Source organism: Rhinatrema bivittatum, chromosome 6 (genome assembly GCF_901001135.1).
Source record: "Rhinatrema bivittatum chromosome 6, aRhiBiv1.1, whole genome shotgun sequence".
NCBI classification, from domain to species: Eukaryota; Metazoa; Chordata; class Amphibia; order Gymnophiona; family Rhinatrematidae; genus Rhinatrema; species Rhinatrema bivittatum.
Genome location: NC_042620.1, coordinates 57847262 through 57872965, shown reverse-complemented (window position 1 = coordinate 57872965; position 25704 = coordinate 57847262). Strand labels below are relative to the sequence as shown.

Sequence of the window (25704 nt, the reverse complement as noted above, 5' to 3'; positions counted from 1 at the left end):
GTGTGGTTTCTTCAGAAGCAGCAGGCATTACAAAGCAAATTGTACAAGTCCATACCTACTCAGCACTACACTGCTAGTGCACAGTAATATAAAGGGTTACCTTCAGCCAATCAACAGGTGTCTGCATTTACCCGCCCCTTATCCCTTGTCCAATTAATAAATCTTGCATGTGTGTATGTGCCTTGTTGTTAGGGACAGCTGTACTTGCTGTAGTTTCCAGGAAATCAGTCCACTTAAGTTTCGTTTTCACAGCTCTGACGTCTGTTGCACTGATCATATTCACACATTCCACCCTTTTTAAGGGTTTCTCCTAGGAACCCTTCACACCTATCTGCGTCGCACATCACCTGTCTTAGGTTGTTCCGCCTTACCAAGGCTATTCCTTAGTTGCTAGAGACATACCCGTCCTCGTACCAATTTGCTCATTTTTCACAGATAGCTATTATTTGCGGTAGGGAATGAGGCGTTAATATCATTAGAATTCAAGAGCATCAGGTTCAAAGTCTCCTTGGTTCAGCATGATCCGTGTGCTGATGTGGCTTACCAATATTTCAGACACCCGATCTTGACATCTTCATAAGCAGATACAGAGGCATTGCAAGCAGATGCAAACAACAAGTCCCAGTAAGGCATTTTTACACATGGAGCCAATTAGAATTTTTCAAACCTGAGCCTAATCTACAGAACCATGATCCGAGGGATCCTAATGGATCACTGACTTTGTTTGCCTTTGTCATCTATTTGAAGACAACTGTTACTGAGGTTAAATTTTCCACATAATCCTCCTTCAGAAGTTAATATGTAATTTAATGCTAGATAGTTCTGGTAAATGGTGTTCCAGAAACCCTTTTGCTGTGCAGCTAGTATTCTCAGTGCTATTGCAGTTTTATTAGTAATAATTTCAACAACAGCTTGCAGTCTTGTAATACGATTTAACATATATATATTGGAGTTCTGTAACCCCAAGAGTCATCCTGAGCCCAGGATGCAGGGTCATAATAGGCCACAATATGTTCTGGTCATAGGTAGGAATAGGAATAGTTGCATATCCCTGTGAAAGTAATCCTCAGTGAAAAAGGGTGAATCTCTACAAGGAGATCAATGTCAGCAAAAGAAGATCCGGAGAAAAAGACAGATACTCAAAGAATAAGGAATGCAAGAAAACATTTGATCCATACTGAGACATATCTCACTCTAAGAGGGCAAGCAGTGGGATATGGTATTTGAGTGGAAGTTAGACTGGAAAATGCTACAAAACTTGGAAAAACTGCATTAATTCTGTCTAAATAATGGCATTTGCAAATAGGTCCAAACAGCATCTGAGCAAGACACAAAGCAATGCACACACAAAAGAAAATCAAATGATGAAACGTATGATGAAAGGTGTACAATGGCTTTTTTTGAAAACAGTTCACAGTCCAATTCCATGGCAAAGGATGCAGTTATAAGGATGGGATAATCTCTGAACTCAGTGACGTGTGTGGGGCAAACAGTTCTCTTGGCTTACTGACATCAAAGCACAGCCTTTCTATTCAGCACTAGTTATGCTACTTGATCAGAATCTAACATAAAAGCAAAACAAATTCAGATTAATCATGGAGAAGATTCCATCAGTCATTACATAGAACATTAAACTTTGCACACAACTTCATTCACTCTTCAGGTGTAAGGACACACAACACAGAAAACAAACAAGTAACACATATTTTTTTCTTTTGAGCTCAAACCCCTGATCAAAAATAAAAGTAGGCCAAAAAAGTGTTTGAAAAAATACTTAGATAGTGTCTAGATTGATCTAGAATAAAACAAAAGTAAAAATCAAAAATATAGATCTGTTTAAAAATGAAAAACTGGGAAAAAGGAGGAAATGCAATCTTCAACAGTCTTCAAACATTTCATCTGTTATTAACCTGGAACAAATATAAAATCTGGCAACATAAAGGTTAGAGAAATTACAGCTCAATTGAAACTAAACATTCTGATATTAATTCAGCAAATTGCAATCATAAAGCTACCTTTTTTCCTTTTATATTGCTATGCCTCTAGGAGGCACTATACTCATTAATATTCAGCTGCAGAATTTTTCTTTTCTCTTCTGGAATACAGTCCTGCAACAGAATCTTTGTTACTGAGATAACTCTTTCACTTCTGGGGAAGTCTCTCTCCTCTGTGAGATAACAAATCATTGTTAATTTTGACATATAACATTTACATAAGGGACATTTTAAATTTGCAAGAAAAGGCTTAGGGATGTACTTTAAGTGTGCCAGTGTGATGACCAAATCTCTGTATGCTTTGTAATAGCCTGAATCCTGACTGCTGAATAACTTTTTCTCAATGCCCCAATAACTATTATTATTCTTTTTAATATATTTTAATTCCTTGCCAATCTGTTTTTAAACTAAACACAAATTTCCATTTTTAAACTAAACTGATCAATTCATTAAAATGGAGTTTCTCTGTTCTCCCTTGTCTCTTTGTCCATCCCTCTGCATCCCCCCTCAGCGGAATCCTGTCCTTAGGGTCCTCACTCCTCACTGCCACACAAGCGGGCGAGTTGTAAACTTTAGCACTAATAATTAATACCTTGGGAACTCTGAGACAAGGAAAAGCAATACGTCCTCTTCTAATGATAAATCAAATCTAATTATTAAATGAAAGTAGCTTTAAATAAACACATTGTGTTCACAAGCATAACGCAGAGCGGGGAACAGAGAATGCTACTAGATAAACAGTGAGAAAAGGGATTTCTCAGAAAACTGTCTGAAAGTGAAGAGCATCTGGAAAGTAACTGCAGTTAACACTGCAGACAGAAGAAGGGGGGCTCCCCAGCCCTCCCTTTCTCTCCCTCTCTGCTGTACACAAAGAAATTCTGATGGGTGGGGCCAACCTACTCCAAGAGAAGACTCCAGTTCCATTAGAACATCACGCGCACACACACTGTGCTCGACATAAAAGAATTCCGACGGGGGGCTAACATACTCTAAGAGAAGACTGCAAATCCCAGCAGCCTGCCAGGAAACATGAAACCGCAGGAGAACACAATGAGCAAGCAAACCACAGAAGCAGACAGCCGAAAGTGAAAGTTAAAAAAAAAAAAAGAAAAAAAAAGAAAAGCACAGCAAAGTACAAGGACCCACCTACAAAATGAGAGGGGTCCTTAAGCGAGCAAAATCTAGGAAATGGAACAGAAAAGGCAGAAACAAAGGCACGGAAAAACTAATCTACACTTAAATACACAAAATAAGCACAATAATAATAGGGACCCCTCTTATAAGAAAGGGATCCCGGGCCTTACCTGTTTCCGACGTCTCGGGGGAGGCCAAAAAAAAGAAAGCGGGCTCCAGAACAAGGTCATGGATCTGCAGACGGGCGCCGGAAAGTGTCACGGCCCCGTGTGCACCACTCTAGGGTGCTGCTTACCGACTCCAACCATGCCCGAAGCACTGGGACCAACGGAAGTGATGGGCGGTTGCCACCTGCCCGGCACCAGAGACAGACTACCCATAGGGCCTTGATCAGGGCCCTACGGGAGGGAGTCATGGCACCATATGTAAATATACCTCGGACTAGAAAGACCCATGGAGACCAGCTCTAGGAGTCAAACAGTGAAGTTTATTATGAAGAAAGGCATGGTTTCTTCAGAAGCAGCAGGCATTACGAAGCAAATGGTGCAAGTCCAAACCTACTCAGCGCTACACTGCTAGTGCACAGTATTATAAAGTGTTACCTTCAGCCAATCAATAGGTATCTGCATTTACCAACCCCTTATCCCTTGTCCAATTAATAAACCTTGCATATGTGTATGTGCCTCGTTGCTAGAGACAGCTGTACTTGCTGTAGTTTCCAGGAAATCAGTCCACTTAAGTTTCGTTTTCACAGCTCTGATGTCTGTTGCACTGATCATATTCATACAATTGTCAGAGAGTGTGCTTTTTGCCCCCTCAAATGTAGCAGAGGTCTTGAGAAGACCGCTGATTGGCACAAAATTGACATCAGCTGGTCTGGTAACATTACTCATTGCCATATGACTGGGAGTAGGGGGCAGACACATGTGATACCAAAAAGGGGTGTACTTATGCTAATAAGCATGTGTATTGCAAAATCAGCTATGTGAAAGGCTGTTATTGCAAGTAGCACTATTAGCCCAATTTGGGCTATATTGTAGTTCATGATGTTGCCTGACAGGCCTGATTCAGTATATGAGTGAGTGAGTGAGAGAGAGAGAGAGAGAGAGAGCACCTTGCCATGGTGTCCCCTCCCTAGACAGGTATTTGTATCCCTATGGGAGGCCCACCTAGTAACTCGAGGTGAGGGTTAAGTATTAGTGTAGTGGGTTAGGGACCACTTTCACATTCAACATGAGACGTACGAACAGAACAGTGGTCTCTTGTGAAGATTTGATGACCTATGGAGTGAGGAAACTCACTCCAAGATGAGATTTGTGTAATGTTCTCTCAACCTAGCTTGATGGACTCTCTACCTGGGTAACAACAAGCTAGGTGGAGGGAACATTGCACAAATCTCATCTTTGAGTGAGTTTCCTCTCTCCGTAGGTCATCAAATCTTCACAAGAGACCACTGTTCTGTTCGTACGTCTCATGTTGAATGTGAAAGTGGCCCCTAACCCCCTACACTAATACTTAACCCTCACCTCGAGTTACTAGGTGGGCCTCCCATAGGGATACAAATACCTGTCTTGGGAGGAGGCACTATGGTAAGGTTCTCTCTCTCTCTCTCTCTCTCTCTCTCTCTCTCTCTCTCTCTCTCTCTCTCTCTCTCTCTCTCTCTCTCTCTCTCTCTCTCTCTCTCTCTCTCACATATATACTGAAACAGGCCTGTCAGGAGACATCATGAACCACGATAAACCTTTACCGGCCTGTAACGCAAATGAAAGAGGTATAGTTATTGACAGTGCGGCACACGATAAATCCTCCCTACTTTACATTTGCTCCTCCGCAAATCGTGTTAACTGCTGTTAGCGCGATTTGCGGAATTATCACACGCGGTAACTCCTTGGAAAATGAGGCCCTAAGTGACTTAGACAGGTGCTGGAGAGGATGTAGAGAGTTGGGTTCTCTGTTTCATATATGGTGGACTTGCCCCTGATTTAGATGTTTTGGAAAGAAGTGATATCATGAATCCAACTACCATTTGACCTGAGCATTATCCTCCTTGGCTTTCTGATCCCAGGAATTTATTCTTCCTGTAAGGGAAGAATTCCCTTAGTGCTCTATTTTTTGGTGATGGCAAGGTGTCTGGTAGCTTGATTTTGGAGACAGTCATCTAAACTACCTCTAGATGTCTGGCATCAGATCAGCTCGTCAGTATTTTCTATGCAACTGATCAATTTTATGTGAGAGACAACTATTACAATGTGTTTAAAGTATTGGACCCTTTTCTGAAATTGTCAGGTAAAGAAATGGTGTCTAACATTTACCTCTTGTATATGAAAATGTAGGCCCAATGGTTGCTATTTGAGGGTACAGGGGGACAGATCCAGATGACAATGTGCTTTTCTGCTCTGATCATAAACTGTGGTCTAGGACTGTGAAACTCTTGTTTAGCATAACTCAGACTCTGAGTTTGGGCAATAAAATCCCAGATCTGCAAGCCCTAATGGTGGAGATAGACTTGGACATTTTTGCTGTCACTGAGACGTGGTTCACGGAATCTCATGATTAGGATATGGTCATACCGGGCTATAACTTGTTAAGGAAGGACAGAGAGGATGAAAAGGGGGAGGAGTGGCTCTTTATGTCAAAAACAATATCCAAGCATCTGAGCTGCAAGGAAGATGGGGCAAAGAAGAAGCATTATGAGCTGTCCTAAAAAAAAATGCTGGGGCCTCCAAATCAAATGGAAGAACTTGACAGAGATCTGGTTGAAGACATACAAAAGATGGGAAAGAAGGGAAAAGTGGTGATTGTTGTAGATTTTAATCTGCCACATGTAGACTGGAGAATCCCTTCTGCAGAATCTAACAGTAGTAGAGAGATAGTGGATGCCCTGCAAGGGGCTCTGTTCAAACAAATGGTAATGGAACCCATGAGGGAGGGAGCTATACTCGATTTAGTGCTCATTAATGGAGATAATGTCTCTAATGTCCATGTGGGTGCCCACCTCAGCACCAGTGATCATCAAACAGTATGGTTTCATATCACAAATAGGATACAGAGAAGTCGCACGAAGACCCGAGTTTTGCAGTGTAAAAACATGGCTTTGTTGACATTGGGAAGTACCTGGAGGAAGAACTAGAAGGCTGGGAGAAAATGAGAGATGGGGAACAACAGTGGGCCAAACTAAAAGAAGCAATTATCAAGGCAACTAATCTATATGTTAGAAAAGTAAAGAAAAGCAAGAGAAAAATGAAACCTATCTGGTTCTCAAAGGAGGTGGCTGATTAATTAAAAGTTAAAAGAACAGTGTTTATGAAATATAAAGATCCCAAAGAGAGGATCACAAGGAAGATTATCTGGTGGAACTGAGGAATACAAAGAAAGTAATCAAGAAAGCAAAAAGTCAAGCAGAAGAAAGGATTGCCAAAGAGGTAAAGCAAGGTGACAAAACATTTTTCAGATACTTCAAGGAAAGGAGAAAAGTCCAAAGTGGTATAGTGAAACTGAAAGGTGAAAAGGATCAATGTGTGGAGAGAGACAAAGAAATGGCAGAAATATTAAATGAATATTTCAGTTCAGTGTTCACTAACGAGGACCCTGGAAAGGACCGTTGCTAGTTAACAAGAAACTGGAGGGGAGGGGTGTAGATGAAACTCTGTTTACAGAAGAGAATGTATGGGAAGAGCTAGGAAAACTGAAAGTGGACAAAGCCATGGGGCCTGATGAGGTTCATCCCAGGATACTGAAGGAGCTCAGAGATGTGCTGGCGTGTCTGCTGTGTGACCTGTTCAATAGATCCCTAGAAACGGGAGTGGTGCCAAGTGATTGGAGAAGAGCGGCGATGGTCCCACTTCACAAGTGTGGGAGCAGAGAGGAGGCTGTAAACTACAGGCCAGTTAGCCTTACCTCGATGGTGGGAAAAGTAATGGAGTCGCTGCTGAAAAAAAGAATAGTGAACTATCTACAGTCAGAAGAATTGCTGGACCAGAGGCAGGGGAATGTCCTGTCAGACAAATCTGAATGACTTTTTTGATTGGGTGACTAGGGAATTGGATTGAGGAAGAGCGCTCGATGTCATCTACTTGGATTTCAGCAAAGCTTTTGATACAGTCCCACACAGGAGGCTTGTGAATAAAATGAGAAGCTTAGGAGTGAGTGCCAAGGTGGTGGCCTGGATTGCAAAATGATTGACGGACAGAAGACAATGTGTGATGGTAAATGGAACTTACTCTGAAGAGAGAACGGTGTTAAGCGGAGTGCCGCAAGGATTGGTGTTGGGACCTTTCCTTTTCAATATCTTTGTGAGCAACATTGCAGACAGGATAGAAGGTAAGGTTTGTATTTTTGAAGATGATATTAAGATCTGCAACAGTGGACACGCCAGAAGGAGTGGAGAGAATGAGATGGGATTTAAGGAAGCTGGAAGAGTGGTCGAAAATATGGCAGCTGAGATTCAATGCCAAGAAGTGCAGAGTCATGCATTTGGGGTGTGGAAATCAGAAAGAACTGTATTTGATGGGGGGTGAAGGGTTGATGTGCACGGAGCAGGAGAGAGACCTTGGGGTGCTAGTGTCTAACGATCTGAAGTTGACGAAACAATGTGACAAAGTGATAGCAAAAGCCAGAGGAATGCTGGGCTGCATAGAGAGAGGAATATCTAGTAAGAGAAAGGAAGTGATGATCCCCTTGTACAGGGCCTTGGTGAGGCCTCACCTGGAGTACTGTGCTCAGTTCTGGAAACCGTATCTCCAAAGGGACAGAGACAGGATGGATGTGGTCCAGAGAAGGGTGTCCAAAAAGGTGGACAGTCTTCATAAAATGACTTATGAGGAGAGATTGAAGAACCTAAATATGAATACCTTGGATGATAGGAGGAGCAGGGGTTATATGATACTTGAAAGGCTTTAATGATCCTTGGTCAACAACAAACATTTCCTGTTGGAAAAAAAATCAGTAGAACTAGGGGATCACGATTTGAAACTCCAGGGAGGAAGACTCCGAACCAAAGTCGGGAAGTATTTCTTCACGGAGAGGGTGGTGGATGCCTGAAATGCCCTTTCAGAGGAAGTGATGAAGACTAAAACTGTGAAGGATTTCAAAGGGGCATGGGATAAACACTGTGGATCCATAAAGGCTAGAGGATGGGAATGAAGAGAAGAGCCATGGGGGTGGCTTTCTGGAATGGTGGCTACTACGTGGTGATTACTACCCTTACTCAATAAGCATTCACATGGTTAATGCAACTCCAACATTGCTCTCTGCTTCAAAGGCAAGGGGAAATGTGGAAAAGAGGATTTGTATTCAGACAACAATCAATAAGAACTGAACTACACAGTCTGGGTAAACAAATAAGCGTGGGGGTAGCTTGCTTATTGTGGCGGTTACTACCCTAAGCCAGTTAAGCCTGATACTTCACTTTGAATGCATATATAGCATTGCTTTCTGCTTCAATGGCAGGGAGAAATGTGGAAAAGAAGATTTACATTCAGACAACATCCAACAAGGTATTGATCTGTGCAGTCTGGGTAAACAAGCATCGGGGTAACTTGCTTGATGTGGCGGTTACTACCCTTAACCATTAAGCCTTATGATTCACCTTTGATGCAACTCCAACATTACTCTCTGCATCAACGGCAAGGGGTGGCAGGAAATTCCAATCAAACAGTTACCAACAAGGGCCCTGGACTTGGTGGTCAGTGAAACATAAGCATGGGAAAATAAGTGTGGGAGCTTGCTGGGCAGACTGGATAGGCTGTTTGGTCTTTTTCTGCCATCATTTCTGTTTCTATGTTTTTCTGCATTAGAAGCTATTTCTTTCTTTCTATACCTCCTATTGCCTTGTCAGTTTTCTCTTTTATTGTACTATTTTATTATCTCAATATACAATTTTTTTAAGTATGCACTTAAATTCACAGGGACAAGTTATGAGTTACAAACAGCAGCTATAACTTTGTGCAGGTATCTGTGCATACTTTTCATAATTTAAAAAGTAAACTTATGCGGAAATTGGTGTAACTTATATATGTAGCTGCTGCATAATTACTTGCAATATTACAAAATTACCCTAAAAAATGATTACCCCATGAAAAAAGGGTGATATGGCAAAGAAAATACAAAGCATTGTTAACACCTTTGGGAAACTTTATAACTGTATTAGGTTTCCTTTTTTTCTTCTCTTATTTAAAACTAGAGTACACTTTTGAGATGCTGACAGTTATTGCTCATTACTGAAAAAATCATATTAGTTTGGTTTGCTGGCGAACTTTAACTACCATATCTAAAGTTTTAATTATGTCCCTTCGATGTAGGCATTTAATTAACTGATGACATTTTCTTGGTTCAATTATTACAGTTCAATACAACAGTCATAAACGTATAAATTTTAATTAAAGCTGCCCCAAACTCTAGTCACACAATGTCCACACAGGAATTTGCTAGCAGGCTTAACTATAAGTAAACCAACAATGAATAAATCCTGGAATTGCAAGTGGGATTTGTTTAACAAATTAACATTTGGGTGTATATAATGAGGTTCCACAGCTTACAATACCCAACAAAGGTTTAATGAAATCATTTTTAAAACTAGGATAATGCTTTGCAAATGATTTAATTGTTCACCACATTTTTAATGATTAGCTGGTAAAGGAGAATATAATTTACATGCATGTTCTACAAGTCAGCTTTATTTGATATTTTGGCTGACATTTTATCCTCAGCATATCAAGATGGATTCTGGGGATTTTTAGGGATATATTTGCTTATAATATTGAGTTTAAAAATAGAATATATTTTAAACATTTCAAAAGCAAATTAGATGGATAACTAGAAAGTTCTGTGTCTTAATGGTTAAGCTGCTATTTTAAAAATGTTAACTGGCTATATTCTAGCCAGATAAGGAGTTATCCAGCTAGAAAAAAGCCGGTTAATTTGGGGGCATTCCAGGGACAGGCACTAGGCATTTCCAGGAGGTGAGGAGTTAACTGTTAGCATAACTGGATAACTCCGATATTCAGAGTTATCCAGTTAAGCTAACTGGCTAACTCTAGATGCAGCTTAGGAATGGTCTAAAGTTAGCAGAATACACCTATCTGGCTAACTTTAAGATATCTAGGTATATTCAGTGGCTCTGCCACTTGGCTGACTATCCCAGTTAATTTTGCCAGATAAGTGTATCGGCTAACTTTATTAGTCACTCAGTGGCTGAATATGGGCCCCTTACTTGCTTAAGTGCCTCTGTATTGTTATAATATTTTGTAGTATGCAAGAAGAATATAAATGGCCTATGAAGAAAGAGAGAACAAGTGGTTGGAGTATTAGATGGTGAATCACTAGAAGAACTGATTTACAAGTTCAGCACTCACCTCGGTCACTGATTCTCAGTATGATCTGGGCAAGTCAATCATTTTATCTCTCTGGGTCAGTGGGACCCAGTTAATAAAGAGACATTGGTTTTAATCTGACTTTCCTGGTTAGCAAATAGTTTTTGAATTAATATTTAACATTGCATATAGTACCAAAATAAATAATTTCATTTTGGCCCTATATTTACCATGGCCATTTTTTGTCTAAGTTTGATTGCAAAAAACAAAAACAAAACATAACAACAGATAATTTTGGAATATTCTGCTTTTTCCTAAAGTCTGTCTCTTAGTATTTATATTCACTCTTACCACGCAGAGTAACCCAATCTTTATTGCCATGAGCTTTTTGAAATGATGATAAAGAACAGGAAAAATATGTACATAAGGTGAGGAGGTCAAAATAATCTGATAAAAATAGAAATAATGGCCACACTAAATTGATGATTCACAGATTTAATATTTTGGTAATCTGACTCTTTTCATGGACTGTATATTTAATCCTCCTCAGCGCCACGATTATTTGATTAATTTAAAAAATCATGCCCATATCTAATTTTTACCACAGTTATTAGGGGAGGTAATTTTCAAAGGAGTTACGCTTGTAAATGTAACATACTATCGTAGCAATTTTCAAAAGCCATTTGCACATAGGGACAGCATGTGTGTGCACACATTTGTGCACATACATCAACCCGCACCCAGATATTCGGCCAGTTTATAACGTACGCGTGCATATTCACACAGGGGCGGATTTTAAAAGCCCTGCTCGCGTAAATCCGCCCGGATTTACGCGAGCAGGGCCTTGCGCGCCGGTGCGCCTATGTTCCATAGGCCTACCGGCGCGCGCAGATCCCCGGGACTCGCGTAAGTCCCGGGGTTTTTCGAGGGGGGCGTGTCGGGGGCATGTTGGGGGCGTGTCGGATCGGCGAGGCGTTTTGGGGGCAGGACGCAGCGTTTTGGGGGTGGGCCCGGGGGCATGGCCGCGCCCTCCGGAACCGCCCCAGGTTGCGTCTCGGCGCGCTAGCGGCCCGCTGGCACGCGGGGATTTACTTCTCCCTCCGGGAGGCGTAAATCCCCCGACAAAGGTAGGGGGAGGTCTAGATAGGGCAGGGGGGGTGGGTTAGATAGAGGAAGGGAGGGGAAGGTGAGGGGAGGGCGAAAGCGAGTTCCCTCCGAGGCCGCTCCGATTTTGGAGCGGCCTTGGAGGGAACGGCGGCAGGCTGCGCGGCTCGGCGCGCGCCGGCTACACGAAATCGGCAGCCTTGCGCGCGCCGATCCAGGATTTTAGCGGATACGCGCGGCTACGCGCGTATCTACTAAAATCCAGCGTACTTTTGTTTGCGCCTGATGCGCCAACAAAAGTACGCGAAGGTGCACTTTTTGAAAATCTACCCCACGTTATAAAATAGCCTTGCTGTGCGCACGTGCGAGCCAAATTTTATGTGAGTGCACGCTGGTGCATGCAAATCCTACTTCTACCGTGTAAACCGGGGGATTTTAAAAGGGGCACATGCTGGCGCCATTCCCAGTTTTACCAGTTAATTCCCAGTTCACCCAGTTAAGAGATAGGTCCTCCATTCCCTCCTGGTTTGATAATATTCACTCCATCCAGTTAGCCCCTACCCTTAAAACCCACAAATTTACCTAGTTTTCTTTAAATTTTAACTTACACAGCATCCAAAGTAGAAGTAAAGTTACATGGCAGGGGACCTTGGTGCATGCCGGGTCGCATCAGTATTTACATGCACATGTTAGGTTCATGGCCCCATAATGCCCATGCCTCACTCAATCCACACCCACACCCCACCCCTTTCTGAAAACCATAGAGATGTGTGTGTTAGAGGAGATGCGTGCATATCTCAGTGGCTTTTAAAATCTGTTTGGTGCATGCAAACCCAAATTCTTCATGTATCTCCTAATTAATGTGTGTATCGGGCTTTTAAAATTTTAAAACTCTTAAAGTGTATTTATAAGTAGAAAACCTATTGACAATTCAATAGCATATATCATAGCAATTTTCAAATCCCACTTACATGTGTAAAGTGAATTTATATGAGTAAAACCCAGTTTTAAATGTATAAATCCTTTTGAATATTAACCTTATAGCAAAGAGGATTAACATGATAAATTGTTGGCAACAAAGCAGCAGGTATTTACAGGTCAAATTCTCCAAAGTTCATAAAATATGGATAAAAAAGATGACCAAAACTATCTTGGATAATGGAAGATATCATGGAAGTAGCCATGTTTTATGCATGGAGGATGGAAAGAAGAACCAGTCAGACTTGTTATGCTCAGGCTTGTGGACCCTTGGGCCGATGAGGGGTGTACACCTTGTGGAGGATCCGTAGGATCTCTCGTTGGGTGGCGAGGCAGGACAGAGGAGGAGAGCAGCTGACCCTTGGCACTGAAGACAGAAGCTACTGTGGAGACGAACAAGGAGGAGCCCGTAGGGACCCGACCGCTGGGACTTAGGTGGACCTAGAGAGGTCAGGGTATCGGTGCAAAGGCCAACTGGAGCTTCGCCCTGGAAGCCCGCGGTCCCCCCAGGAGGAGCCCGTAGGGACCCGGGCCGCTGGGACTTAGGTGGGCCCTTGGAGATGGTGGTCTTGAAGGAGTCCTAGGTCAAGTGCCAGAGGGTCGACGCTCACCAGTCTGAAGTCGTGTACCAGAGAATCACCGCTTGCCAATCCGAAATCAGGAACCAGAGAATCACCGTAAGCCAATCCGAAATCAGGAACCAGGAACACCAAGACGAAACAGGAACCAGAGTCCAAGCACAAGGAGCTCACCAAAGCAAGCAGACTAGACAGCGTGGGAGGACGTTGCCAAGTCGAGGAATGAGCAGAGGATGCCTCCTTAAATACTTCCTCTGCTCTGGATCATTGGAAGCAGGTGAGTATCATTAAAGGGATCAGGTCCCTTTAAATCCAGCAGGGGGGGCGTGGCTTCACTCCTAAAGATGGCGGCGTCCATCTTGGATTTCCTCCAAGGAGGAAAGCCAGCAGAACTCCGTGAGGGAGGAGCAGGGACGGCTCCCCAGTGGGCGGCCAGACTGTGGACCATCCCCGGGGTGATGGGCACTGGCCCCGGGGAGCATTTCAAGAGTTGCCACGGCGGGTTGCCGCCATGGTGGAGGAAGGGGGCCGTGCCCGTGGATGGCCACGGGTGCGGAACACAACAGTACCCCCTCTTTAGGGCGCCTTCCCGGAGGCCTGGGCTTAGATGGGTGGTCTCTGTGAAACTGGTCCAATAGGCTCCGATCCAGGATGTTAGCCATGGGCTCCCAGGAGTTCTCTTCGGGACCGAAGCCCTCCCATGCCAACAGATACTCCCATTTCTTGTGAAGTTTTCTCACATTTAACACCTCCCGGACCTGGTAGGTGAGGACATCTTCAGAGGCGACAGGTTGAGGAGTAGGAGGCGTGCTGGAGGGCCATGACAATTTGATTCAAATGAGGTTGTAAGCCCCTCTGAGGTCTAGCTTAGAAAAGATCCTCGCCCCCTGTAATCGGTCAAAGAACTCAGAGATGAGAGGCAGGGGGTAACGGTCCTCGACCGTTATGGCATTCAAGCCCCGGTAGTCAATACAAGGGAGAAGTGTCCTGTCCTTCTTACCGACAAAGAAGAACCCCGCCCCTGAGGGTGACTTCGACTTCCGAATGAAGCCCTTTTCCAGGTTCTCTCTGATGTATTCATTCATGGCCTGCGTCTCAGCAGGCTAGAGGGCATAGGTACGGCCCCGGGGAGGCTCAGTACCAGGGAGGAGATTGATGGTGCAATCGAAGGGACGATTGGGTGGAAGTACCTCGGCCTTCTTTTTCGAGAACACATCTGCAAACAAGACATAGGGGGCCGGCAGGCCAGGAAGGCTGGTGGAAGCCACGGGACAGGGGATGGGAACCATGGTTTGGAGGCAGTTGCCATGGCACTTCGGCCCCCAGCGGGACAACTGCAGAGTTTTCCAGTTAAACTGAGGCTCGTGCTCCTGCAGCCAGGGAAGGCCCAGGACAATTGGGTGTATGGAATACTCCAAAACGTACAATGGCATGTGTTCTTGATGAAGGATTCCAACCCTCAGCGGGACAGGGACCGTGGTGTGTGTCACGCGTTCCGGGAGGGGTTTCCCTTGAATGGAGGAGATGACCAAGGGCGCTGAAAGATGAGCTTGTGGGATCCCCAAGTGTTCCACCAGGTTCTTCATAATGAAATTACCACCGGCATCTGAGTCCACCAAGGCTAAAGTGTGGAACTCTCCGCCGGCAAATGTTAACGTCACAGGCAGCATTAGTGGAGGTGCGGGAGAAGCACGGCCCAGGATGAGACCTCCTTCCGGTCCTAGGCCCGAGTGTTTCCCCGACTGGGTCGGGCATGTCGCTATCTGGTGGCCCGCTGCTCCGCAGTAAAAACAGAGGCCTTCCCTCAACCATCTCTGACGCTCCTGTGGGGAGACTCTTCCGCAATCCAACTCCATGGGTTCCTCGGCAGGTGCTCTAGGGGTTTCAGATGCACACTTGGAAGGAGGGGAGGGCCTCCTCACCGCCTTGAATACTGGAGGATGAAGCATCATCCGCCGATCCACTCGATTGGCCAGCTCTATGATGCCAATGAGGTCTTCTGGATGTTCTTTCGCGGCTAGCTCATTCTGGAGGCGAGAGGCTAGTCCTTCCGGGAAGATTCCATGGAGGTAATCGTCTCTCCAATTCAGTTCTGCGGCCAGGGTACGGAATTCAGTTGCGTTTTCGGCCACTGTCTGAGAACCCTGCCGCAACCGGAGCAATTCTGAGACCGCAGTGGACTTGCGGACGGGCTCATCAAAAATCTGCCGGAAGGCAGACAAAAACTGACTCAAATCCTCGAAGACAGGGTCCCTTCTTTCCCACAGATGAGAGGCCCAGATCAGAGGTTTCCCATCGAGCAGGGACATAATGTAGCTGGTTTTCACCAGGTCGCTGGGAAACTACGCCGGCAGCAAGGAAAAACGGACCTGGCACTGACTGAGGAATCCTCGACACAACTTTGCATCTCCAGTGTATCGAGAGGGTGCCGGAAGTTGAGTGCGGGTTCCGTGCCCCAGGTCGCCCCTGGGTGCCCGGACGGTATGCGGTTGAGTAGGACGGCCTCCTTGGGCCCCAGACGGAGACAGTAGCGTAGGATTCATGGGTCCTAATGCCTCGAGGCGCTGGGTCAGGCCCTGTACCGCAGAGACCAGGGCATCGAGGGTCTGTTGTTGCTCCTTCAGGCGCTGGGCCATTCCAGGAATGGCCTGGCGGGCAGATGCCTCTGCTGGGTCCATGGACTTGGCAATCTGTTATGCTCAGGCTTGTGGACCCTTGGGCTGACGAGGATCCATAGGTTCTCTCATCGGGTGGCGAGGCAGGACAGAGGAGGAGAGCAGCTGACCCTTGGCACTGAAGACAGAAGCTACTGTGGAGACGAACAAGGAGATGACCGGATGAGCAGTCTTCACCACTGGTGGTCTGCGGTCCCCCCGGGAGGAGCCCGTAGGGACCCGACTGCTGGGACTTAGGTGGACCGAGAGAGGTCAGGGTATCGGTGCAAAGGCCAACTGAAGCTTTGCCCTGGAAGCCCACGGTCCCCCCAAGAGGAGCCCGTAGGGACCCAGGCCGCTGGAACTTAGGTGGGCCCTTGGAGACGGTGGTCTTGAAGGAGTCCTAGGTCAAGTGCTAGAGGGTCAATGCTCACCAGTCCGAAGTCGTGTACCAGAGAATCACCGCTTGCCAATCCGAAGTCAGGAATCAGAGAATCACCGTAAGCCAATCCAAAGTCAGAAACCAGGAACACCAAGACGAAACATGAACCAGAGTCCGAGCACAAGGAACTCACCGAAGCAAGCAGACTAGACAGCGTGGGAGGACATTGCCAAGTCGAGGAATGAGCAGAGGAAGCCTCCTTTAATACTTCCTCTGCTCTGGATCATTGGAAGCAGGTAAATATCATTAAAGGGATCAGGTCCCTTTAAATCCAGCAGGGGGGCACGGCCTCGCACCTAAAGATATTGGTGGCCATCTTGGATTTCCGAGGAGGAGGAAAGCCAGCAGAACTCCGTGAGGGAGGAGCAGGGATGGCTCCCAGCGGGCAGCCAGACCACGGACCATCCCCGTGGTGATGGGCACCGGCCCCGGGGAGCGTTTCAGGAGTTGCCACGGTGGGTCGCTGCCGTGGTGGAGGTAGGGGGCTGCGCCCGTGGATGGCCATGGGCGCGGAACACAAGAAGACTAGTGAGCCAGTTAAGTATTTTTTTTTGCCATAATCTACTCTGTTACTATATTACTATCAACACGTTTCTTTTGTGGCTGATTTTAATATGGTGCTGGTAATGGGTGGAAATGAAGGATGCTTCTCAAGTATAGTCTACTGATAGCTATTTCTGAGGGGGAGATCCCATCCTTCCTGTCATGAATCTCAGCTTGAGCCTACTCCTGACTCTTCTAGGAGATGATGTGATGGGAAATCTGGCTCCTTCCCTTCCCCATATTATTGTCTCTGTTGCAATTTCTGGAAAGGCAGATGACCCTGGTCCTTTCATCTTGTCCATGGCCTAAGCCATCATTGCTGGTGGGAGGGGGAGGGTACACCTCCTTCCCACTGGTAAGACATAGGAAGAAAATAGAAAATGATATGGAGACAAGATGACAGATTGTATGAGGGTAGTTAGTTTTTCCTTGGTTAGTGTTTTGGAAAAAAGAACAAAAAACTGAACAGGGAAAAATGAAACGGGCCCAAAAAACGACGTGGGAAAACAAAGCTCAAAAAAACCCACCCCAAGCATTAAAATTTACAATAATACATTAAATACAACCCCCCACATCCCGATCCCTCCCCAAGACTTACTAACATCCCTGGTGGTCCAGCGGGGGTCCTGCGAGAGATTTGTCCTCCTTGCCATTGGGCTGTGTGGCCTGCCTCGCATCAGAATGGCGCCGATAGCCTTTGACCTACTATGTCACAGGGGCTACCGGTGCCATTGGTCAGCCCCTGTCACATGGCCATCGGCGCCATCTTGTGCTCCTACCATGTGACAGGGGCTGACCAATGGCACTGGTAGCCCCTGTGACATAGTATGGGCAGAGGCTATCGGCGCCATTTTGATTACTGGCAGCCAACGGCCCGAGTGCAGGAGATCACTCCTGGACCCCCGCTGGACCACCAGGGACTTTGGCAAGTCTTGGGGGACCCTCCTGTCCCAAACAAGATTTGCCAAAAGTCCCTGGTGGTCTAGCGAGGGTCCAGGAGCGATCTCGCCGATGGCTGCCAGTAATCAAAATGGTGCCGATAACCTTTGCCCATACTATGTGACGGGGGCTACCGGTGCCATTGGTCAGCCCCTGTCACATGGTAGGAGCACAAGATGGCGCCAATGGCCATGTGACAGGGGCTGACCAATGGTACTGGTAGCCCCTGTGACATAGTAGGTCAAAGGCTATCGGCCCATTTTGATGCGAGGCAGGCCACACAGCCCAATGGCACGGAGGGAAAAATCACTCGCGGGACCCCGATGGACCACTAGGGATGTTAGTAAGTCTTGGGAGGGATCGGGATGGTGGGGCGGGTTGTATTATACTAAATTTTAATTCTTGGGGTGGTTTTTTATTTAAAAAAATAAAATGTGGGCCCTCCCCCGTACAAACCTGAAAAACAAAATTTTCTCGTAGTTCATGGAAAATCTGTTTCAGGGAAACCACGATGAATTAGGCAATTTCGTTGAAATTGCCTAATTCGTCATAAACGAATGCACATCTCTAATGCACATATGTCCTGTTCACATGTAAGTTTATTTAAAGTGAGTGGTGATATTACCAGCAGTCAGAGTTGGGAAAGGATTTTGCACAAACATGTATGCTTTTATATTTCCAAAGGATGCACATACATTTTCTCAAATATTTTCCCATGCACATATTAGCAGGTATATTAATTTGGTGGGATAATTTTCAAAGCTAGATAATGAACATGTTTGCTTTGAAAATTGATGTATCTTACATGCATTTTTTGCTGGCTTGCTTATGTGGGCTGTTTGAAAATTAATCCCAAATTGAATAGTAATGAAAAGGAATATCAGCAGACAGACAATATCTGAAAAGAGATTAAAAACAATATGGCAAAGAAAAATAAAAGAAAAAAATAGAAGAAATATTTTATTTTGAATTTACATATTAGATTGTGACTTTTAAAGTTTATAATTTTTATACTTTGCAGATATTTATCATGCAGTACAGTATTATGGGTGTTACCTCCTTAGAAGCAGTTATGTAGTTTAGCAGCTTTCCTATGTGTTATTGGTTTCTCTTTTAAACAGGAAACTTGCAGACTAAGAGGAGTCTTTGTGGGGATCATAAGTGCATGCTGTATCATTCCCTACTCAGACAAACTGAAGTCGATTTTTTTTTTTTTGCCGCAGCCTTAGGTGACAGAGAAGAAAAAGATGGAAGTGTTGCAGAGCATATACTAGAAGGTGCTGATATGGAGTGGGTACTGAGTAGAGTGACACAATGGCTAGCAAGGGGAATGTAGAAAGTAGAGTGAAGGCATAGAGAAGGAAATGTCTATGTAGCAATTTCTTGTCTTTGTAGTTGGTAAATATATGGAAGGACATCATGAACTACTGAATAAATGCAACTCCTTAGAATTATCTCAGTTGCCAAAAGTTAACTTAATCTTAATCTATTCACAAATTTATTTTACTTAATATCCTGCTTTCCCCTTTAAACTCAGTTTATAATAAATTGTAATCACATCAAAATAGAGCATCAAGCAAACAGCATTATAAAATAGAAGACCATATAATTTCCCTCAGTAATACAACCCCCCCCCCCCACACACACACACAACCATCTACTTTATCTGCTTAACTCTCACAAAATAAATTTTACTACTAACCCAATATACAAGTTACCAGCACAATATCACAATCTAATGTTCTAATCACTTATCCACTCAAATCTTCGAAGTCATCCTGTCAACTCAACTACCCGATTCCTGATCAAATGTTATCTCAAACAACTATGATATAACTCTTTTCCAGATTTTCAAATAAGTTGGCCTCTATCCAAGCCTAATAGGGTAAACTGGTCCAAAGTATGGGTGCAAACCAATTAAGTGGACAGTGACAGGTGACTGTTTATTGAGCAAATACCAGGGGAGGAGTAGCCAAAAGGGCCTTGTGGGATTACCTAAGGGATCTCTTGGATTTATAAGGCTTCAAGAAGTTTGTCAGATATTTAGGCATGCCCATCTGCGGGCATTTAAAAATGTATGACAAACCTTACGTTTTATTGTGTATTTCACTGGAAGCCAAATCATCTCCTCCAAAATTGCTGCAACATGGTCATACCAACTCAAATCAGTCAGTAGACCAGCTGCTGTATTTTGGAGGAGCAATTAGATATAACATCTAGGTACAACAAATTGCAGTAATCCAAAAGGTTTGTTATCAAGGCATGGATAATCATGACCAGATTTTTCTTCTCCAAAAATGATCAAAGTTTTCAAATTTGATGAAATTAAGAAATACACTCTCAGTCACAGAGGAAACCTGGTTCTGCATAGTTAGTTCAGTATATAGCTCAGGAGCAGGGAACTCTGGTCAATGAGTGCTGCAAACTGGTTTTCATAAGAACATGAGAACTAAAGTTTTGCCACACTGGGTCAAAACCAAAGGTCATTCAAGCCAAGAATCCTGTAGCAATGGCCAATCCAGGTTACACGAACCTGTCAGCATCCCAAAAGGTTTACAGATTCCAAGCTGCTTATCCCAGGGATAAGCAGTGGATTTCCACAAGTCCACTTTAATAATGGTTTTAAGGACTCTTCTTCCAAGAACTTATCTAAACTTTTTTAAACCCAGCTACACTAGCATCTTTTACCACATTCTCCGGCAACATATTCCAGATTTTAATTATGTGTGAATAAAAAAATATTTTCTTATATTTGTCTTAAACACATGGGGGTAGATTTAAAAAATTTGCGGGATCGCGTACTTTTGTTCGCGCACCAGGCGCGAACAAAAGTACGCTGGATTTTATAAGATACGCGCCCTCCCCCCACCTTCTCCTCCCTTCCCCTACCTAACCCACCCCCCGGCCCTAATCTACCCCCCTCTTACCTTTGTTGGCAGATTTACGCCTGCTAAAAGCAGGCCCTATCTACACCCCCCCCCTTACCTTTGTTGGCAGATTTATGCCTGGACCCAGGTAATTAAGACATTTGGGGGGGGGGGGTCGGGAGGGTGGGGGATTTATTTTAAAAGGGTCGAGGTGGGTTTTAGGGTTGTTTTAGTGTGCCGGTTTTCCCGCCCTCCCCCTTCCCCCGATTTACGATTTTTGACGATACATCGGGGGAATTCCTATTGTATCGTGCCTCTAACGATTTTTGACGATTTAAAATATATCGGAAGATATTTTAAATCGTCAAAAAATGATTCACATCCCTAATGCTTAGATCCTTTTCCTGGGTGGGGACTCCCAATGAGGAGCATTGCATCGTGCAACTATAATTTGTTTTGCTCTACCTGAATGCATCCATTTGCACTTGTCTATATTAATGTCATCCACCATTTGGATGTCCAGACTTGCAATGTCCTCCTGCAATTTCTCAAAATCCTTTCAGATTTAACAACTTTGAAAAATATTGTATCATCAGCCATTTTGATCACCTCGCTCATTGTTGCCATCTCTAGGTCATTTATAAATATGACAAAAAGCAGCAGTCTCAGTACAAATTTCTGAGGCATGCCACTATTTACCTTTCTCCATTTGACAAATTGACATTAGTCCTACTCTCTGTTTTCTGTCTTTTAATCAGTTCTTAATCCATAATAGAACAATGCCTCCTATCCCATTACTTTTTAATTTCCTCAAGAGTATATCATGAGGTACTATGTCAAATATTTTCTGAAAATCAGATGCACTATATCAACTGACTTATCTTTATATATGTTTATTCATGCCTTTAAAACAAATGTAGCAAATTGGTGAGGTAAGTCATTCTTTGACTAAATCCAGATTCAGTAATTTTGTTATTTATAATAGTTTCAAACTTTTTTTTACCTGCTACTGACATTGTGGTCTACAGTTTCCCAGATCAACCCTGGAAAACTTTTTAAAAAATGGGGTTATGTTGGCTACCCTCCAATCTTCAGGTACCATAGCTACTTTTAATGATAATTTATCGATTACTAATAATAGGTCTACATGTTCATTTTTCAGATCTTTCAGCACTCTCATCCATGCATTGAAATTCTGGCGCTCAGTCTGCATCAGGTGTCTTGCTTGTAGAAAGGGAGCATGTCTGAAAATGCAGTCTTGTTGATTCTGGATTTTCTACTTAAGATCCTAAATTTAGCCTTCAGAACTTCCCTCCTATACCTTTCTATGTCTTCGGTACTCACATATACCTAAACAAATGGATCCTCAGGCAAGTTAACAAGTGATCCACTGCTCAAAAGCAGCTCAGCTATGTACATTTCTAATGATTGAATCACCCACGTTCATCATCATCCTAACTCTTCTCTCCTGGGCATATGGTATAGATTCACATCCTCTGTGCAAGAGGATAAGGCATCACCTTGAGGGCAAGTTCTAGAGGATTACTTCATGCTACACTAAGTTGATGGTCTCCTGCCAGGTAAATTTGATCCTCCAAAGCAGCACAAGGGCTGCTGGATTGACGTTGGGACTGATCTACTATGTCCCTGAAGGTCTCCTCTATATACCTCTCTGTCTGCCACAGAGCTCTTTGCACTGAATACACATGCATATCATCTCACCAGCAGGCAGATAATCATAATAAGTGCAATGAATATTGATGAGATACATTGCTTGCCACGCTTCCCATTGCATGCAAATGCATCTCATGCATATTCATTGTGGTTATGCTGAACACCTGCCCAGTTCATGGCTCTCAAGGACCAGGGGTGCTTTCCCCTAATTTAGTTTAACTCTGAGGCTGGAGACAAACATTTTTGACACTAAACTGATCCCAGCCACCACAGGGACACTTAGGGGATTATTTTTCTAAGGGCTTATTGCATGTGATAAGCCTCTATCGCATGCGAAAAGGCCCTTTTTCGCATGCGATAGCACGCAAATTAGATTAGGGACGGAGTCAGGAGGGCTGGAGTCGTGGCAGAGAGGGGGCAGAGTCAGCGGAGGATTTGCTGTTGGCGATAATGTTACTAACATTATCGTCGCCAGTAGTGCTCAATAGCACCACCTTTCATGGTGGCGCTCTACAGTGCAAACGGCGGCAGCTGGCACACTGCAGCCGCCGAAATCGCACCACCATGGTGCGAAGGCTGTAGGCTTTCGCAGGCCCACCTCCCCTTCGACCCCCGCTCCCCGTTTTCACAGGATTCATCATTCTGCGAAGAATGATGAATCCAGGCCTTAGTGAGTACTCTCCTCCCCCGTCATCTATTCACACATCTGCTGAGGTCAAAGTTATTCCTAATAGGATAATTTTAAAATTTGGCAGTGCCATTGCCATTTTAATCCACTTAACTACATATAGGTCAATACAAGTTTGCAGGTGATTACTTTTGTACTGGACAAACAATGGATTTGTACTATCTTTCTAGAGTTATACCTTCTTTATCATGCAAAAGCTAAATGGTGCTTAGTTTACTTTATAAGCAATAACCAGTCCTTTTAGAGAATGGAAAATTAATAACTAATATCACACCCAAAATCCACCCCATAGGTCTCCTCCAAGATGTTTGTATATTCTGATTATGAATCAAGTTATTTTTTAAAAATAAAATATGACGTTCATATATGAGCCAAGATACCAGTGTTTCTTACTGCACACATTTGTTCCTTGATATAATAATTTTTCCCAAATTATACAAAATCCTTAAATCTAGTTTTTCTTTTTTGGATTACTTATAAAATGCAGCAAACTACAGCAGTGCTTATCTTAGCCCTTAATCTTCAGTGAATCCAAATTCAATGGTGAATGGTGAATAAAACGGAAAATGTCATAATGCCTCTGTATCGCTCCATGGTGAGACCACACCTTGAATACTGTGTACAATTCTGGTCGCCACATCTCAAAAAAGATATAATTGCGATGGAGAAGGTACAGAGAAGGGTGACCAAAATGATAAAGGGAATGGAACAGTTCCCCTATGAGGAAAGACTAAAGAGGTTAGGACTTTTCAGCTTGGAGAAGAGATGGCTGAGGGGGGATATGATAGAGGTGTTTAAAATCATGAGAGGTCTAGAAAGGGTAGATGTGAATTGGTTATTTACTCTTTCGGATAATAGAAAGACTAGGGTGCACTCCATGAAGTTAGCATGTGGCACATTTAAAAACTAATCGGAGACAGTTCTTTTCACTCAGCGCACAATTAAAACTCTGGAATTTGTTGCCAGAAGATATGATTAGGGCATTTAAGTAGAGCTGTGTTTAAAAATGATTAGATAAGTTCTTGGAGGAGAAGTCCATTACCTGCTATTAATTAAGTTGACTTAGGTTAATAACCACCACTATTACTAGCAATGGTAACATGGAATAGACTTAGTTTTTGGGTACTTTGCCAGGTTCTTATGGCCTGGATTGGCCACTGTTGGAAACAGGAGGCTGGGCTTGATGGACCCTTGGTCTGACCCAGTATGGCATTTTCTTATGTTCTTAATTGTCTCCTCTCCCCCAACATAGATCCATGTTTCAATAATATATCTGCTTCAAAGGTATTATTGGCGAATGATCCTGCTTTTGCATCTACTTCAAAAGTATTGCTGGGATCACTGCTGTTTATGGTGGGTTATCTACATGTAGAAACAGATCATTATTAAAAAAAAATCCTATATAATTCTATAACCACCAATATCGTGTTACTGATACTCTCAGAACCAAAAGGAGTAGCTCTGATTAATCTAAATGGAATTCATGCTCAAATATTGTGTACCTTAAATCAGAAAAAGAAATGCATTGATTGCTACTTTTGTGTGTGTGTGCGTGTTTGGGGGGAGGGCAATTTACATGCATGCTTTATAAAATTGAAAAGCTTGTACATCACTACTGGAACATTTCTCCGGATGAGCTTAAAATTTAACACAGGTCTATGTGCATAATTTTACATATATTAGGCAATTTTCAAAAGAGCCATTTCTACTCACAGATGTTCCTTTGAAAATTTCCCTCCCTCTGTTCATAACTGGTAAATAAATGTAAGCAAAAGATAATACATTGATTGGTAGAAAACTTTGTACTTTTATCAATGTATGCATCATTTTTCTCTGAAATGTATTCAAGATTATCATGAGATTAGGATTTTTATACAAATACATGTCTAATATAATATTTGTTCTTATTTAAAGGTTTTTCCAACAGTAGCTGTAGATTGGGTTTCACAGGATCGAACTGTGGTCAAAAAGTGTGTGATGCTTTCTGTCAGAATGGAGGAACATGCAGTGTTACAGCTGGAAATCAGCCCTACTGCCATTGTCTAGCTGAGTACACTGGAGACAGATGTCAGTATTGTAAGTACTGTTGAAAACAACAAATACCATTTATGTTATCTGCACTGACTCACTGTCATTTTGTTTCACTGCTGGTCTCTTTATTCCTTTAAGAACAATGAGGCCAATATTCAGTAGACTGTTTAGTGGATAAGTTTTCTGGCAAAGATTAGCCAGATAACTTGTCCCATATATTCAGAGGGGATAAATATTACTTGCTTAAACACATGTCATTTAACTGGATATATCTTTAGAAGCACTACCTAGCCTGATAAATAAGATAACTAGATAAGACTTGAAATGCTATATATTTATTTTATTTATTTATTTATTTTAACATGTTTTATATACCGTATATTAGTTTTGCCATCATAACGGTTTATAGGACAGGAAAGTTAGGAAAGTAACAATAGAGTTTTAACAAATAATTTCAATGAAAAGTTGAGTAATGTTGGGGGATTGAAGGGGGTAAGTTTATATAGGTAAAAAGGTCTTAGATGTCTATTGTAGAGTTAGAGGTTTTATTGTTCCTCGAGGGTTGATCAGGTGGAATTTCTGTTTTCTTTTAAGTTGTCTATATATATTATATCCAATATCTTACTTATCCTCCTAAGTAGATCTTTTCTTTTACTCATCTGGCTATCTTATATAGCTGGATAAGTCTAAACAGCTTTACTTAGCTGGATAGGTTGCCACAGGACTACTTAGCCAGATATTTGTTGTCGTTTGGCTGGATAAATCAAC

At 43.3% G+C, this 25704-nt stretch overlaps 1 protein-coding gene across 1 annotated transcript in view; it reads left to right on the top strand.

Moving 5' to 3' along the window:
- Positions 1 to 25704, top strand: part of LRP1B (LDL receptor related protein 1B) — a 3516099-nt gene that overhangs the window by 3405228 nt on the left and 85167 nt on the right. The window contains 1 exon segment of the mRNA XM_029607894.1: positions 24820 to 24981. Within this exon segment, the coding sequence (XP_029463754.1) occupies positions 24820 to 24981 (162 nt within the window).